The 18,871-nt window shown below is 35.5% G+C and overlaps 2 protein-coding genes across 3 annotated transcripts; one reads left to right on the top strand and one right to left on the bottom strand.

Moving 5' to 3' along the window:
• The first annotated feature begins 872 nt into the window (after positions 1–872).
• On the top strand, positions 873–11,524 carry LOC110099739 (endoplasmic reticulum-Golgi intermediate compartment protein 3). Of its 2 annotated transcripts, XM_020826993.2 has the most exons (9): positions 873–1,002; positions 1,104–1,171; positions 3,004–3,091; positions 3,238–3,365; positions 3,459–3,542; positions 6,545–6,691; positions 7,807–7,915; positions 7,992–8,111; positions 11,172–11,524. In XM_020826993.2, the coding sequence occupies exons 1-9, from the start codon at positions 927–929 to the stop codon at positions 11,243–11,245; spliced, it is 894 nt and encodes a 297-aa protein (XP_020682652.2). In that variant the 5' UTR covers positions 873–926; the 3' UTR covers positions 11,246–11,524. The 2 variants fall into 2 exon arrangements, with proteins under 2 accessions (XP_020682652.2, XP_028549141.1); XM_028693308.1 differs by lacking the exon at positions 6,545–6,691.
• An 883-nt stretch (positions 11,525–12,407) lies between these two features.
• Positions 12,408–17,591, bottom strand: LOC110099724 (LRR receptor-like serine/threonine-protein kinase GHR1). Its single transcript, XM_020826970.2, has 3 exons — positions 16,118–17,591; positions 13,820–15,367; positions 12,408–13,194 (listed from the first exon to the last, which is right to left on the bottom strand). Exons 1-3 carry the CDS (start codon positions 17,181–17,183, stop codon positions 12,611–12,613), a joined length of 3,198 nt encoding a protein of 1,065 aa, XP_020682629.1. The 5' UTR covers positions 17,184–17,591; the 3' UTR covers positions 12,408–12,610.
• Positions 17,592–18,871: the final 1,280 nt, after the last annotated feature.

Genomic DNA, 18,871 nt, shown 5'->3' on the forward strand with positions numbered 1-18,871 from the left:
TAAAAATAAATTTGGGGGAGGGATTGTCATTTTCTCCTTCTAGGAGATATTATTATTGAAGTTTTTATTGTTGTGATTTCCTGTGTATGTAATCCCTGTTTCTTTTTTATTATTATTGAAGAGTACTAACAAAAGAGCACTGATTCGAATCTCAATAATGCTAATAATACCCAAAACAGCAGGAGGAATATGAATCTTATGCAACCCATGATTGTATGTGGTTGGAATGAGAAGGGCAATGAGAAAAATGTATTTGCAAAAGGCCAAATCGCTAAATATATCAAGATAATTGCAATTAATAAAAAAAAAAAAACTTGAAATTTTTTACGAAATTTCAATTTAAGCTTCTTTGGAAATGCTTTTCTTTTACTTCGCTTTTCGCATAACTTGGTATTGAAATATTTTTCATGTGTGATGAATGTGTTACAGAAAACCCCTTTACATTTCCCTTGCACCTTCGGCTCGACGTCATAGCCATGATAGACACTTTAATAGAGCGACCCACCCATCTACTTGTACTTAATGCAATATAGCACCATTCAACAAAGCAGCAACATTGCAATAGCAAATGTAGCCTTTTTTACCACCAACTACAAACCATAACAACAATAACGTAATTTAGATGACCATGTAATTCATTGTTGACGTGTAAATTAAGTTAGTAATATGTATCATATGCTTATCTTGTGATATCTGGACGGTTTCTGTCAACCTTAGTCTAAGGTATGGTTTGATTGCATATATAGTGGGAAGCTGTTCGAAGAAAAAAACTGTTGCCAGTGTTTCTCTAACATCAATCATGTGTGATCAAGTACTGATTTTCTAAACTTTTTTATTTCTCATTTTAGCAATGGGAATGGAGAGTTGCAGTTGTGAATAGATTGCTCTTGTCAGATCTTGTAATACTGCATTGGTTTCTTGTGCAGATGTCAGTAGATCTTAAGAGAGGAGAAACTCTTCCGATCCATATAAATGTGACTTTTCCTTCATTACCCTGTGAAGGTGGGTTAGGCATAAAGTTTGTCTTTTCCATCTGTTTATTGCTAAAGATTCTCATACATGTTGATTGAATTGACATCATATTTGCATTCATTTTTTTTCAGTCTTAAGTGTGGATGCAATTGACCTTTCTGGTAAACATGAAGTGGACTTGGATACTAACATTTGGAAGGTAAAATTCTTGTTGCAACAGTATTTGCACAATATGAGTATATGCGTGTTTTCTTAGTTAGGAAAATACTATTATTAGTTTTTTTGTTCTCTCGATCATTTTAATCCGCCATGTAACTGGAATGTAATATCCTCCATCTTTTGTGATATGGTATTATTAGATCTTTAAGACACACACACATTGAACATTTTGAATTAGAGTACTTAATGTAACTAAAATGTAGAAATGGGAAATGGAAACATGAGGTCGCCAAAATAGGAATCTTTAAATCATGAATAAGTAGGATATGATGCAGCGAGTGCATTTTGGTTAAAATAAAATCATAAAATTTAAATATAAAAAATATGCACTAGGCCAACCGCACAGTGGGATAAATGCTTGATGATGTTATTGTTGTTGTTGTATTATAAAATATGCACTAGAATGTTGGCAATAAAAAACTCAGCTACTGAGCAGCTATAGACAAGGAGAGCTAGAGACAGTTTATTGCATGCTTGTTGTGATTTTAAGCCATTTCTTTGGAGCTAATACTGCCCTTAGAAATTGCCTTAACCATATTTGGGCATGTTTTCTTAGAAAAAGCCTTCTCCAAGAGGAATCAGAACCAATAGATTTAGAATGCTCAATTTGAAAAGTCCAATTTGTATGTCTTTTCTTTTTTACTATCATTGTTTCCAATAGCTTTATTTCTACTATTTTGAGTTGGCTTTGTTTTTTGTTTACAATTCCACTATCTGAGGCACACCTTGAGCCAATTACGAACCCAAGGAGAATAAATAAGGGAGGTCTATGAAGAGGATATGATGTCAATAGTCATGTATTTTGCCATTCATGATGTGGGAGAATCATGGACTTATAGTTGACTATATTGATGATATATAAGACTATATTGATGATTGAGTCATGGGAGTGTAAACTCATCATACATTTGGGATATATATATATATATATATATATTTTTTATGAATGAATGCATGCTTCTATGTTGAATTAGGAATTTGTCTTATGAGATAAAAAATTGATTGCGATTGAATTTGGATGTCTCGAATTCAAAGCTAACAAATCATGTCTAGCTCAAATCATTATTGGATTAAACTAACCCATGATCAGATTTGGCTTGGCAAGAGATTAGAGCAAATGTATTTGAGCCAATCTTGAGCTTGAGGTCTTATCTTTAACATCCTAAATTGAATCTTTCACTATAAACCTATAAAGCCTATGTTGGATCTTCTTCATTAGTTTGAATTAGATGGCACGAAGTGGTCCTACAGTAGAGGGACATTGTTATGTTCAGAGTTGGCAGGCATGTTGTTTTCATCCATATGCTTAAAGGGAAAATAAATGGCATGATTTAGTTGGCATGATTTGCATTTAATGAAGGCCTCTACATGGGCAGACCTTGGAAAGTGACGCTATGAAAATCTGAGCATAAAGTGCTTTACTTTACCTTTTCAAGACGTCTTTCAAAGTAATGCAAATGTGTCCGACTGCAGTTTTTGCAATGGGAAATGGAGCTAAGAGAGAGCAGATGTAGCAAAGCTTTATCTCACTGGCAATTCAAATCAAATGATTGAGAGAAAGGGTGCCAAAAATTATTCATAATTAGTTAATGAAGTTGAAACCAATTTTTGAGGAGTCGGCACACTGATTATTAGATTGCCTGCAAACAGACTCTGAATAGCTTACCTTAGGTCGATTAAACATTTCCTTTTTATTTCCTTTAGGAGACTACTTGTCTTTCTTCATTTTTAGTTATCGCTAAAATGTGTTACTGCAGTTGGTTCTGTAAATGATGGTTCACGGCATACTGACCTGTTGTATCTGCACTGAAGCTCCATGTGGATAGCGAGGGTCACATTTTGGGTACTTCCGAGTTCTTAACAGATCTTGTTGAGAAGGAGCACTCAACACAAGAGCATGGTACTTGCCTTTCTTGATAATGTTCTATTCATCTTTTTCTGTACTTTCCTCGCCCAGTATGTTATTTATCAAAAGTTGATTTAATGTGATTTCATCACCTATAAATAATATCCATGATGAGAGCTAGTTTAATTAAATTTGAACAGATGGTGATAAAGATCATCATGAGGATTCCTCCCACAAGAAGCATGACCAAGGTGTTAGTTTTGACACTGATGCGAAGAAAATGATTGAGAATACGAAACAGGCAATTGAAAAAGGTCAAGGTTGCAGGGTATGCCATTTATGTATCCTTTCACGTGCCTTAATTTGAAGTTTAAACTTTAGAATCTTTGAGCTAAATTAGTATGGTTCATTTGCGTGCCAGGTATTTGGTGTACTAGATGTGCAAAGGGTCGCTGGTAATTTCCATATATCCGTCCATGGTTTGAACATTTTGGTAGCCCAGCAGGTTATTCTTTCAAATTCTTTTAACAGTTAACAATAACATCTTTGGATTGCTGAAGCAGTAAAATTCAAATACTTATAAACTTCTAGTGACGTAGCATTATATTATATCCAGGAGTATGTGTTTGAAATATGATCATCTTTCTAGTAGCAGGGTATTTTAGTTTAACTTTTAGGGTTATAGTTTGTTTCATTTTAAGGTTTGGAAAGTATTTGAATCTCAGTTCTGGATGTGACTCACATGGAAATGAGTCGCTGTTTTTTTTTTTTTTGGGGGGTTTAATTTTTAGTTTCTATGCTTATTTTTGCTGTGATGAGTTTCATTTATACCAACTCTCCTATTACTTTATTTTATTTTATTTTAATTATAAGTAAAGCTAATATTCTAATCGTAATTTTATTTATTTATTATTATTCTATTGTTGTTAGAATGAAAAGAAAATGAAGTTGACTTCATAGCCCTCAATTAAAATTCACTTCTCATCTTTTTGGAGTTTGAGTATCACATTCATCTTTTTTCAATAAAACAAACACTTGAACTCACTTCTGAAAGTAAGATCCAGCAACTTCCGGACACGCAATTACATGAAACAAGGTGGCCTTTGGTGGGAAACATTTATTTCACGGTAACCCTACAAATTCCATTATGTAAGAGCAATTGTACTTTTTTCCCGTCCTTTTTGAAACATAAGGTAAGAGGAAGGACAAAGTTGCTTCATTGTGTTCAACCATGGCGTGGTTATGATCTTTTTTATTCTCATTGCTTTGCTATGTTTTGAACTTCTGATGCTTCTATCCTCTTTTCATTCAATACCATTATCTTAGGACCTTGATTGATGTTTTTCATTTATTAGACTAAATGCAGCATATAACATCAGCCTTAATGAGTTTTTTTTCATGGATATTTACTTGTCCTTGACCATTCCTGATGACCTTTTCATTGGATTATCAACTTTAACAAATTGATTTGATTAGTATAAATGATGCAACTCCAAGAGAATTGGTTACTTGATATTTTGTGGAAGCTAGAATGATTAACCAAAAAGTGGACCTGATCACATTTTTTGTAGTTCAGTAAATTTGAGAGCTGGCTCATTTAGTTAATTTTTTATGAATATTTTTCTATTAGAATTGTTGCACCATTAAGAGTGAAATTGAAAAATTGAAGTCTAGTCTGCTTTTTGACTGTGCCTGTGGTATAAAAGGTTCAGTGAGTTTTCTTACGGCTTTTATTTTACTCTTATAGGCATAAGTAGGCAAGATATAGGAGGTTGTAAGAGAACCAATATGTTCTTTGAAATAGTCGAACTCATTATAGTTTGGTAATGGGAGTTAGCTGTTTAGAAAGATTTAAACTTGGCATGATTGTAGCTCATTTATATCCGACCCTTGGCTGTGTAGTAAACATAATTAATGTGGCTCGTTATATAAATAAACTTGTTCTAATATAAATTTGTTTATTTATGTGAATGGACTAGTTCATTGTTGTTCAGCATTTAATAATTGATCAATAAACTCTTGTTTGAGTATTTTGATGGATTAATTATTGTTTTCTTGCTAATGAGATATGGAAAACTCATTCATTGCAGACTTTGGATTCTTTTTTTTTTTTTTTTCATTCGAGTTTCAAATCATTGAGAAAAAGGATTCATGTAGCCGACCCCACGTAGTGGGATAAAGGCTTGATGTTGTTGTTTGTTGTTTGTCGAGTTTCAAATCATTAATAAGAGTACACAATTGAGATAATTTAGATCTATTGTTCAGAGTGATGATGAAATGATGGGGATATTATCCGATCCTTGGCTGAGTTTCAAATCATTAATAAGTTGGATGGATGCATCGGGCCTATTGTTTGATGCCGTGATGGTAAAGTACCCCTCAAACTTAAGGGCAAATCCTATTAGATGGTGGTGAGACTTGTAATGCTTTATGGCGCAAAATGTTGACCATTAAAAGAAAGCATAAAATTAAGTGTCGCAGAGATGAGGATGCTTAGGTGGATGAGTGGCTTTACTCTTAAGAGATAGAATGCGAAACAGGTATATATATGAAAAGGTTGGAGTAGTTTCAATGGCAAATCAGATTAGAGTCATCTTAGATGGTTTGGTCATATAAAACGTCGGCCTTATGATGACCGGTTATGAGAATAGATATATTAGATTTGGTCCATATTAAGAAATATAGAAGTAGACCTAATTCATTAGAAAATATTAGAAATGATCTTTTTTTTATTAGATTTAAATTAGAATTTGACTTGTAACAAGATACAATGGAGGAAGAAAGATTTTTGTAATCTATGATGCACCGACACTTCTCCTCAAAGAGGTGTGCAGTGTCCGACACAGTGTCCGACACGACACTCGTGATTTAAATTAGAATTTGACTTGTAACAAGATACAATGGAGGAATAAAGATTCTTGTAATCAATCCCACATACTGGAATAAAGGGTTGATGTTGTTGATGGTGATTCGAGTTTCAAGTTTTTTTTATGATCACCAAACTAACAAATTGACTATTCTCAATCTCTAAGAAACTTTACTAGCAAATCTATATTAAAAAGCTTGTTTGGTCACATCAATTTGTCTCATCTACACCTAATTAAAATTGATTTAAGCTTGAAAATTGAATCTAGAGCAATAAGAAAAAGAAAAAAAAAAGGTCTAACAAGATTTTAAAATTCAATCTTTGTTCAATCTTAAGTTGACTTAATTAAAATAATGAACCAAGCTTGAGCAAAGGAATGCCTTTCTCTCCTACATCTGTGGGTGCTAGATGTGTGGCACACACGTCTTAACATATTCGTAACCTGACTTGGTTCAAACACTAAATCCTGTAAATATCATACTTTTAGGTCGTACTTTTATTTTCTTCTGAAAGTTTCTTGTTATGAGTGTTTGTGAGTGTATTTCTGTTTTGCGATTCATCTTATTCTTTTTTTTTTCTTCTGATAGTAAATGTTTCTGTTTTACTTTCATATTATTCTTATTTATTTCACATCTTGATAGATTTTTGGGGTATCATCAAATGTAAATGTTAGTCACGTGATTCATGATTTGTCATTTGGTCCCAAGTATCCTGGCATCCAGAATCCACTAGATGGAACCACTCGTATTTTGCATGAAGCTAGTGGAACTTTCAAGTATTATATCAAGGTAAACCATTTTCATGCCATTTTTTTATTACTTTTAATGCATGCATGATAGATTGCCATATGCCCTGACGGTAAATGTGGAATTACTGCTGTATAAAGCTAGGGTTTTTAGTGTCTTTCCGAAAACCTTAAGGCTTGTGGTTTGTGATAGAAAAAAAAACTGTAATTTCCAATTCTTATATATGTAGATTTTATGGGTTGTATTATTCGTGCAACTCGACCCGGATAAAATGCCGTTCATTGCATTAAAATTGAAGCCAACTTTTTTATTTCTTCTTTGAGGCTTCTTCCACAACAACGAAAGCAGTTTTTCATTCTTTCATTTACTATGGGACTTCACTTGGAAAAGAAGATGTTCTATACTAACGGATTCGGGTTCATAATCATGGGTTCTAATGCACGAGATCTTGTAACACTTATCAATGAGGCCCTATCAATTAGTATTATGCAGAAGAAATCCATTATAGAAACTAATACAATTAGATCAGCTCTTCATAGAAAAACTTGGGAACCAACCAGCAAAAAGCATTAACGATGCAAAGACCAATGCACCAATTGCGGTACAATAGAGTTGTAATTCACTAGTGATTCCGGATGCTCGCCAAATCTGAAAAAAACCGGAGGTTATTTGTATTCCTCGGAAACCACCGCCCACATCCCCATTCAATATTTCTTGACCTACTATTGGCCAAACTACTTGGGCACTGGGCGCAATATAAGTAGAATGAATTCAATTTCAATGAAAAATGAAAAAAAATCTATAGAACTACAATGACCTTAGTAATAAGGCACATAGCTTGACTTATTTTCTATTTTGGTTATTTATCCTTTTAGGATTTGCAATTTTTAGTTTTCTTCCAAATAGTAGAAAGATTTTTGGGTTGCTTCTGGATGTTTCCTCATCGAGAATCAGCTTTAGTTGTCATTGAACCTTTTATATGACTGGAATTTTCAGTTCCATTCGGAGATTCATTTGCTTTATAAAATTTTCATAGATCTGTTACAAAAAAGGGGACCATTCCATTTCCTGTTATGGTTCAGTATGAGGAATTTCTGTATTGGATCATCTTAGGTTAGATTTGATGATACATTTGGAGCATATGCATTGTGATGCAGATTGTCCCAACAGAGTATCGGTACCTAAATAAAGATGTTTTGCCCACAAATCAATTTTCTGTGGCCGAGTATTTTGTTCCCCTAAAGGACGCAGACAGGTCCTGGCCAGGTTGGCATCTTGATTATGAGAAATGATTTTATATTTATCTACTCTCTTAATAATCAGCTCTGTTCTAATGTTGCAGCTATATTCTTCTTGTATGATCTCTCTCCTATCGCGGTGACCATAAAGGAAGAACGACGTAGTTTTCTACATTTCATCACTCGGCTCTGTGCAGTGCTTGGTGGTACATTTGCTCTTACAGGTAGTTGCTTCGTATGGCTCACATAAATGCCTAAAATTAAAACATTGTTCATTTTGAGCTTTTTTTCTGAAAGTTTTTATTTTTGTAATATTTGGATCAAATTTATAATTTCGGTTCATTTGGGGCTTTAATATTCTAATAGAGTTTGTTTTTTTATGATATCTGGATAATTTCCCATAATTTCTTGACACTTTAGTGGCTTCCTTCAATAACTGTCAACTGGTCAAGATCAAAACTTGGTTTCTTTATTTTTAAATCCAAGATCTGCTTAGGCGTTAAGTGATGGGATTGCCTTCCATGTTAATCCAGATGCATAAGGTGGAAGAGAGAGAGAGAGAGAGAGAGAGAGAGAGAGATGATGTAGACAAAGGGGGGGTCACCTCATGTCCAAAATAATATGAATTTTGACTTCCCTTGAGTCTACTAGCTCAATCAAAATTGAGCTGAAATTTTAGCTCATTTATGAGCTGGTCTTTAGTTCACTTATTGAACTAAGGGTTAGCTCATTATTAGCTAAGTTTTAACTCATATTTATCATTTATTTTAATGCACTTTTATTATAGTTTTTAATGTCTTAAAGTTATCTCTTGGGTTTCCAAAAAGGGCTTTTGGAATCCCAAGAAGTTGTTTGGTTTTCCCATGGTGGCTCCTTGAATTCCACCATGGCTTTTTGTGCTTTTGCCCCCTTGGATTCCGGCCGACTGCTGGTTTCCCGTGCCTGGGCTCCCTCCCGTGACCGTGGCCCCTTCGTTCCCGTGCGGCCTCCTTGGCTCCCACGGCTACCACTTCGGTTCTTGGGTTTGGGATGTTTTTCCGTGCAAAGCATTTAAGTTTTTTAATGTTTGTAATGTTTCGAATTCCTATGGGAATTTAATGTTAGTGTCTTTTGGTCTTCCCTTTCATACCTATATATATGGGAGATTTGTAATGTTTGAAGTTAAGTGAATGATAAGTTATTTTTGGAAGCTTTAACCTGCGGGGTTTGCTTTGGAAATCCTGCGGGCTCTTTCCAACCTTCTTTCTCATCCCCTCCGGAAATCCTGCGGGCTCTTTCCAACCTTTCTTCTCGGGCTTCTAACCTCTTTCGTCTCTCCGCAAGTGCCACTCCACATGTATCCCTCTTCTCTAAGTGAAGCAACTTTAGGGTGTCTTTGAGATCGAGTCGTGTTTGTGTTTATAATTTCTTTTAATTTCTTTAATTTGAAATGTAAGAGTTTGTTCTCTTCTAGTCTTTGTCGGTGTCGTTTCGTTTAAAGTTTGTTCTCTTCTAGTCCAGTCTCTTTATTTGTGGGCAAAGGGTATTGGCACCCCTATATTTTTTGCCCGCATCAAGAGAACATCGGTCGCCGGTGCCGGGGAAGCTTAGATTTGGATGTAAATTGATTTGGTGGGTTGGCAGGTGCATGGGTTTGTGGATTGGTGGGTGTTGAGTGGTGTTGCTGTTGATTGACAGAAGGCAATTTCCCGGTCAATGGTCCGTTGGAAGGAGAGGAAACCATATTGTGTGCAACCATCGGAGAAGAGGAAGATGAAAGATGTCGGAGAGGCTAAATTGAAAGATTATGAAGGCTTGAGCAATGGAGATAGCGTAGGCAGGAACAGAGATGTTTAGGTGCTGTAGCTGAGGAGACTTCGGCTTCGTTTGGGACGGTTTTTTTACTGGTTCTTAAAGCTATTTTTTAGTACAATATTTTTAATTTTTATAATAAAAAACTGTTTTAAGAAGTAATAAGAAAGCCGTCCCAAATGAAGCCTTAATGAGTGGCAACGAAGTGGATAGTGGCGTTGTGTAATGCCAATGGCTTTGGGAGCGGGGTGAGATTGAGTTGTTAATTTGGGAAGGATTTAATATGAAATATGTTATGGAAACGAGCTATTGTGAGTTAGGGTTAAGGCTATTTTCAAGGCTGCTTTCTTGAACCAACATTCTGATATTTTTTAGTACAATATATAAAATATATAAGAAATATTCAAAGGATTTAGTGAGGTTTTAATTGGATTAGGTACTCCTTGACCTGCATGTAGTCTGCCATCTATAATTAGAACAGGTTTTCAAATGATTGATAATTGGGTCTTAATTTTTATCTATTTGTGCCTACAATTGGGTTGTTACTTGGATCGAGTTAAAATTCAACAATTTGGCAGAGGAATACATTACCCTTCAGATATTAATGATGATTCTTTTGACCGTGCGATTTGGCAGAGGCCTACTTCGTACATTGCACATGACTTCTGCACTATGCCGTCAGTAAGCATGAACAATTACCGTTTGGCTATAAAAAGAAGAAACATACGTTAAAATGAGAGAGAAGCAAAGAGGTCAGTGGCTCTAGATGAAGCAGCACTTTCTACATTATTTTTTTTAGACATTTAGGTCAATTCATAACGCAATCCTCAACTTTTCTCATCCAGGACTTGGGACCTGACAACGACAGTGTTAGGAAAGTAGAGGTTGACGGCCTTTCGATGACCTGATTAGGAAAATAGAGGTATTAAATTTAACTTATGTTAAGAAAGGTAGAGGTAGACCTAAAAAGACTTGGTTAGAAAATATTAGACATGATCTTTCTTTATTAGATTTAAATAAGAATTTGACTGTTAACATGACACAATGGGGAAAAAATATTCATGTAGCCGACTCTGCATAGTAGGATAAAGGCTTGATGTTGTTGTTGTTGTAGACATTTAGGTCAATTAAGGCTAACTCACCCATATCACATACATGAAACTCGAATGTAAGATTTTTTGGTTGATAGTCAAAGCTCTCAACTAACAGAATAAGATGAGTTGCATACATTATTTAAATCTGAAGGCAGATGCTCTTGGAAATACGTGAATTCGTGTTGGAGAAAATAACATGGTTTAACTTTAAACATTTCTTTGGTATTTACCTATTCTCTTTCCTGTTGTAGACTGACTGATTTTTTATGCATCAACAACTTGAAAAATGCGTCTCATATAAATTTCAAAGGAAAAGCACAGTAACCTTAACTTTTTATTAATGATTCTTTTGATTAAAAGAGTGCAAGTATTGCTCATCAAGATGCTTCTTGCTTGTAGGAATGCTTGATAGGTGGATGTTCAGATTCCTCGAGTCCTTCGCCAAACCAAAAGCTCGAAGCACCATGCGGTGATTGTTTCGACTGTTCAACTGAGAAGTTTACTCTTATTGTCGTTCATCGCCCTTTCAGGAATGAGCAAATTCACCAGGTCGGGCTGATTTATGTTACAGAGGGTTTTTTGCTATCTATATATTTAACTACTGGGTTTTGGTTGTAGTTTTATTGATTTTTGTGCAATATTTCCCATTTGTTTTGGATAGTTTTCTAAGTACCCATTCTCCAAACCTGAGTTGTTATTAAACTTTTTGTAGAATGTCAATTGTCGCTTATTATTGCAGGGATTAGAGATTTCAAAGGAGAAAAGAAATTTTTTTTTTTTTTGGAAATTTCTAAAAGTATTTTGGAGTATAATGCATGAATAATTAAATAAATTTTATTTTATATTTCTTTAAAAATAAATCTAAAATTTTCAGACCGTCTGATTTGTCTGGTGTTAATGTTAATTATAGTAATGCCACTTGAATGCACTGTTGAAGCATTTTTTAAGCTTTTCTAGAATAGTTGATTGAAGGTGGATTGTGTATTGAAGGAAAATTTATTTTATGCGGATGCCGAACACTGTTTGTAGATCAACTAGAATGCGCTACGTCAGCTCCTTTCCTTGTCATCTCACCAAAAATAATCAAAGCTTGAAAATTGATGTAATCATATAATGATGATGTGCTAGTGTACACAGCATTCAATGCTTGGAGAAATTATAGACAATATCCGGACTCCAATAAAATTATGACGCATGGACTAATATATTACTAAGTGTTACTATATATTACTGTGTATTAATTAATACACATCAAAACATAATATTATTATTACGTATTGCTATGTATTAGTATGTATTTGTTATATATTATTATGCATTAATTAATACATAATTAAATATACAATAATATATAATAATATAATAATATATAATTCCCGCATGGCCGCATCATATTTTCATTTAAATCCAAATCCGGATGTGCACACATAATAATTACTTCAATGCTTGGTTTTTTAGAGCATACACTCAGTAATCAATGTTAGAAGTCAATGACATAGCAGACCTGACAGTTTTTAACGTCTAAACTTCTCAGAAAAAGAAATCAAATCCACTGAAGAGTATATATTAAAATAGTTACTATAAAAGAATGGGTAATCGAAGAAACTTACTATTGCTAAGAAAAACTTGTAGCAATTTCCATAATTAACAACCTTCTTCATTAATCATAGATCAGCAGCAAATAGAAACAATGAGCAGGAAATTATAACAGCAAAGTAAAAGATATGTTCAAGATCAACAGACTCAAAGCAATCAAAATTGCTAGCAGCTTTGAGATGAGAGCAGACCTGGATTTTTTTTCTTTTTAAAGTCGCTGGTTTTTACACAAACAAGAAGATTCATATCGATGAGAGATCCTCATAAACAGATTTGATTCCTGGTCTCTCTGAAACTGGACGGATACATCTCAAAGCTATACCCAGCATCTCCTTCATACCTTTCACAGAAGTCGAGTTCGATATATCCGCAGCCATGGCAGCATCGAAGCAATCCGATCCTCGACCTTCTGCAACCCTTAGCCTCACCCAGTCAGTCAGATCGATCCCACCCTCGTCACCCGATACCACATCACCTGCACATTTCCCAGTTATGAGCTCCAGTAGCACAACTCCAAACGCATATGTATCCGATTTAAACGACGGTGTTGGCTTCTTGGCTCCGGCGAGTTCCGGCGCACAGTAGCCCAGAACACCTGAGTCATGGATCTGATCGGTTGTTCCGGCAGGAGTCATTAGACGGTGGAGGCAGTAGTCCGACACTCTGGCATTGAGGTCGAGGCCATCTAATAAGATGTTGGTGGTTTTCAGGTTGCCGTGCGGCATGGCCCGGTCAAAATGGAGGTAGTTTAGCCCACGGGCAACATCGACGGCGATCTTGAGCCTCTGAGCCCAGGTTAGGGGCGGCCCCCTCCTACCAGGTCGATCTGGAAGAACAAACGAGTTGAACATTACAACAGTTTTGAGCTGTAAAGAGATGGAAAAACTCTTTTTGTACAATGAAATTATTACACATAGCTATAATGGCAATTAGTTCAATTGAAGGAAAGTGGTTAAAAATTTTAGCAAATGAATATAAAGAATGATTTATGAACAATTAAGTCTTAGAATAATCATATAAATCTAAAGAACAAACCCAATGATGAAAGCCAAGAAATTATTCTGTGCGGATGCCTATTCTTTGTTAGCAGCGACAAGAAATTATTCTGTGCGGACAATGGACTATCCTAAGGCGAATTAGAATGCATACGTCACCCAGTACATAATCGCAATACACAGCAAAAAAAGTGACATGGTTCGTTCTGATTCACCACCAGCCCGCACAGAATAATTTTACCAACTTAACAATAGGGAATATTTCGTAAGGACAAAAATGATCATGGTTCAAATGATTACTTCTACAAGTTAAATGAGACTTTACAAACTTCAACAAATGAATAGATGAGTATTTTACAGAGTTCAAGTTTTTACCACACAAAGATATGTTTCATTAAAAATATTATAGTAGCAAGCAAAAGGTAAAATAAATGATAAAGCAAAAGAGATCCATACCATAAAGAAAGCTAGCAAGACTGCCAGGAGAAATATAATCTGATAAAATGAGTTTCTCATGCTGTGTAGGTCCCCAATAGTAACCTCGCAATCCAACCACATTGGGATGCCGAATGTTTGCAAACTTTTTTGCTTCTTTAGTAAAATCCTTCTTTGGCTTTGCTACCCCTTCCCTCAGCCATTTTACAGTCAAGAACAAACCATTATCAAGTGTTGCCCTATAAGAAGTACCATGGCTACTCCTTCCTAATACTTCAGCTGGAGCCCTTGACAATTCTTCTGGAGTAAGGGTTATGGTCTCATCCAAGAAATGTAAATCACCAGCCAATCTATCAGGTGATCGAACATCCAATCTTGCGAGGTTTTCCGGCGGATACGTCTCACCGGAATCAGGCGACCATGAGATCCGACTGTTCTTCGATGGCGAAAATCCAACACCAGCTGACATTTTCTCTTCAGAGCCAATGATTTCAGAGGATGATTCTTTTCTTGGGGTGATCAAATCTCCTGCTGAAACAACCAGTGCACCGCCAGCTTCGCTGCCCTTTCCCCTGGAAGTATCAGGGGTGGCCATTCTATGTGCATTCTTGTCTACAACCCTCTCACTGTGGGATCTACTTGAGGTTCTTTTGTATTGCACAAAAATGAAAATGAGGATTAGTAAGATAAAAGCAACACAAGCGACAATTATCACTGCTTTGATGTAGGATCTGATGGGTTTATGTGTTGAACTTCCAGATGAAGAACCACCAGATCCAGGAGAGCCACCTGGAAACAGCAACTTGGAATTTCCTGGATGGAAAGAAGAATCTGGAAACTTCCTCAAGTTTTGTGGAACTATTCCAGATAGGTCGTTGTATGATGCATTGAAGAATATTAGGGTGCTGGGCAATGTTGTTGGCAGAGGGCCTGAGAAATGGTTCTGGGAAATGTCCAAGGAATTTAGGGAAATGAGTTTGGTAATGGTGGGAGGCAAATTACCAGAGAAATTGTTTGCAGATATGTCAAGCAATTGTAAGCCAGTTAAGAAGGCAAAGTCATCAGGGTAAACACCATTAAAATGGTTGTTGGCAAGATTAAGAACCTGAACACTAGGTTTATTCGGCGATGATGGAGAAAACTTGATCTCACCTGTCAGTAAATTGTTTTGGAGATGAAGCTCATGTAATGAAGAAGATGCAAGCAAATCAGGAAGGATAGGACCACTAAATTGGTTTGAGCTAAGGTCAAGAATAGTAAGTTTTGGGTACTGAACCAGAACCTCAGGTAGAGTATTCAGAAGTGTGTTGTGGGAAAGATTAAGATAATTTAGCCGTAGAAACTGTGAAGTTACTTCTGGAATAGGTCCTTTCAATTGATTCTGGCTAAGGTCAATGAATTCAAGGTCATTACTCCATTTTGCTGTGACTGATAAGTTTCCACTAATCTGGTTTTTTGAAAAATCAAGTGTTGTGCAGCTCCCAGTAAGCAATGGAAGTTCACCAGTTATTGCATTAGAGGACAGATTAAGTATCCGTAATGTTGTCGACGTTATCAACCCGATATGTCCTGCCATATGCAAAGCAACCTTGTCAGTCCCAAAAATGTCAGCTCCAATGCAAAAATTAATCAAATAACATATGGTAATAGGAATTTATATCAAAAGTAATGTTGCTCTCACTAAAAATAACAAATTCAACACATTCTTGTGTACATAGTAAGTATAAGAGGAAATTCCGACGAGGTGGTAGACAAAGATAAGATCTTTTCATGAGATATAACTAAGCAATTATGTTGAAAATGTGTTGACTTAGTGGATGAAAACAATATTTATCTAATCTTCGTGGTGATTTTATATATACACAAAGGTCCTTTGGGACAATAGCTTGTGATGCTTAAGGAACAGTGTCGGCATATAATTCTCTTTGTTGTTTTCCACCTTTCCCAATCCCAAGTGGCAGAGATGGGTCTCCCTATTCATTTATTTTTAAACTTTCCCATGAAAGCTAAGTATGCTCCCTAGATATTCACCCAAACTAATAAAAGTTTTACTTATACGGCTACACATTATCTTGCACATCAATAAAAAATAAGAATTATGGAAATTCCACTCTTCTCATAACACCAAGATTTCATTATGCAAAAATGCAAAATCTCAAAGGAAGCGTAGCATTAATTAGGCTTCATTTGCGAAAGCTTTTTACTGCTTCTTATGGCAACTTACTAGTACAAAAATTAAAAATTTTGTACTAACAATTTGCTTTAAGAAGCAGTAAGAAAGCCGCCCCAAACAAACTTTATTGTCAATTAAGCACGTACCTGAGAGATTATTCGCACTCAAATCCAATTCATTCAGCACCAAAGTATCACCTTTAAGGAGCCCATTTGGTAGAAACCCAGTAAACTCATTGTTTCCAAGCCTAAGAATCTCAAGGTCATACACATAATCAAATCCAGGCAATGGTCCTGACAACCGATTGTAGCTCAAATCCAATACTCTCAAACTCCCAAAAGTAGATAGCTCGCCTCCGTCAATTAGGGATCCAGTTAACTGATTATGGCTCAGATTGAGATACTTCACAGAATCTGACACCTGAGACAAAAATTTCATCTCATTTGCATTAGAACTTGTAAGAGAATTGCCACTGAAATCAACATTCAAAACACTAGTCTGCATCAGAAATTCCCAATCAACATCGCCATCCAATCTATTCCAGCTAAAATCAATGGATTCCAGACTTGATATCAAATCCAAACCACTTGGAATCCCCTTCTCAAATGCATTGAAGGAAAGATTCAAAGACACCAATAACCTAAGACCCTTCAAGGATGAAGGCAAGGAACCAGAAAGATGGTTATGGCTCATATCAAGAGATCTAACTGAATCAACATCTCCTATAGAATCTGGCAGCGGACCAGAGAAGCCGTTCCCAGCCAAAGACAAATTTTGGATGCTCTGAAGCTTCTCAATATCTTTCGGTATCTCCCCAGAAAACACATTGCAGGAGATATCCAAGTACTTCAAGCTCTTGAAGTCTCCCAGATTTCCAGGCAGAGTCCCGGAAAGGTTGTTGTTGGCCATGGAGAGCTTGAGAAGCGTAGTAAGATTGCCAAAGACTGAGAGGTCCACAGTGCCAGAAATGCCGAGGTTATCCAGCACAATGCCGGCAACACGATCACCGTTGCAAACAATGCCATTCCAAGAAGAAGGGCAGCCATTGAAGTCTATAGACTCTTCATTCCATGAATCAGAGATGTAACCAGTGGGATCATGCGTTATCCCTTTCTTAAACGCGAGAAGGGACATGATATCTTGAGAAGGTAGCTGAGATGAAACGGGAAGAAGTAAAAGGATAAGCGTTAGGGTCCCCCCAAAGAACCTCATTTTCACTAAAATCCTAAAGAGCTACTCCGGCATTGGCTTAAAAGCGGTGAAATATAAGATTTTTAGTAAGGCACTTGCAGAAGCTGAGAATAGAAGGATTCACAAAGGCTTAAAGAACTTGTTGGAGCAAGAAGAAGAAGAGTGCGTTAAAAATGATATAAACCGAGCCGCGAAGGATTATGAGAAGTAAGAAAAGCACTCGTCTTTCAACCCATCAGTGCCTTTCGCCATGGAAGAAGATAAGGATAGAGGATAAGCTGGAGAACCAGAAGAGCTTATGGAAAATGCGAGCTTGAAGAGAGAGAAAGAAACCCTAAACCTAAGCAGCGACTGTAGAAGACTGAAGCAGGAGAGGATGAGTGGTGAGCAGACACAGTAAGCAGGCGTGGGAAAATGGGTCTGGTTGCCATTTTCTCTTCCCGCAAATCATTTTTCAATGTTACTTTTACATATAGGACCCTACAAAGTCTTCTTTATGCAAAAGTTCATTTAGTAATTTACAATGTTTAAATGCCTGTAATAAAAACGAAGGGTTTTTGCGTTCATCGCTTTTTCAGGAGTTAATAGAACGAGGAGAATATACCTTTAATTGAATTTAAAAAATTATATTTTTTAAGTAAAAATGTTAAAGGAAAAAATCAGAATATTTTATTCTATTTCCAATCTGCAAAAATCTTAAAATTTAATGTACTTGAATATTATATATTAATTTTCAAATGAATTTAAGAATTAATAACTGTTATTAACTTTTGATCAGCTACAAATCTAAAGGCACGCTTGAATTAGAAGGTTCTAAAAGTAAATTCAAGACATATTTTGATTTCAACAAATTCATAATTAATCTGGTTGACTTGATGAGGCGAGTCCCATAACTCCAAAAATGACCAAATTCAAATCAAAACCAAGTTCACATCAAAAGCTTAAAATTTTATGAATTGTTTTAATATTAATTGGAGAACCAAATACTTTGCAAATTTGGCATGCTTACAATCAAATCAAGCATCTCAATGAGATGAATCCAATGAGTCCACTATCCTTTAATTCTGATAACATTAAGACAATTAATGTTGAACAAATATTTTATGATTAAATAAATCAATGTGAGTCATCTGATGCAATGTTTCAAATTTATCTTCATGTTTATGGGATATTAATTAGAATTGTAAAATACTTTAAGGCTCTATCAATCCCTTACAATGCTTAGATTTTATTTGATATTAATATTATAAAAAACCCCACTTAATATATTCAAGTATGCGTGTCAAATCAAGTAACATAGTGATAAAGTAGAGTATTGATCCCACGAGGAAGATATGCTTATTTGTAATTCACTAGTAACGTCTATTAATCTTACAATAATTATCCAACTCAAATAAAAATAGTTGTCATGGAGATTCAATCACTTAAATAAAATTAGATAAAGATAATGAATATATTATATAGATATAATATTTTGGATTTATGAATGTAAAAGTATATTTTTATTAATGATTCTCTTTTAATTGTGATGTTATTCAGAGCATATACATTCCTAGATATCTGTTGAGCTTATAGGAACAAAGGATGTCCATCGAATAAAAAAAAGAAGAAGATGTCCATCGACTTCTTATGGTTATTTCATCTCCTTAAGAATTTAATATGTTTCATACCCTATGTCTAGGAATGATGCATACTAATTTAATATTCTT

The sequence above is a fragment of the Dendrobium catenatum genome, unplaced genomic scaffold (genome assembly GCF_001605985.2).
Source record: "Dendrobium catenatum unplaced genomic scaffold, ASM160598v2 fragScaff_scaffold_253, whole genome shotgun sequence".
In the NCBI taxonomy this organism is placed as follows: domain Eukaryota; kingdom Viridiplantae; phylum Streptophyta; class Magnoliopsida; order Asparagales; family Orchidaceae; genus Dendrobium; species Dendrobium catenatum.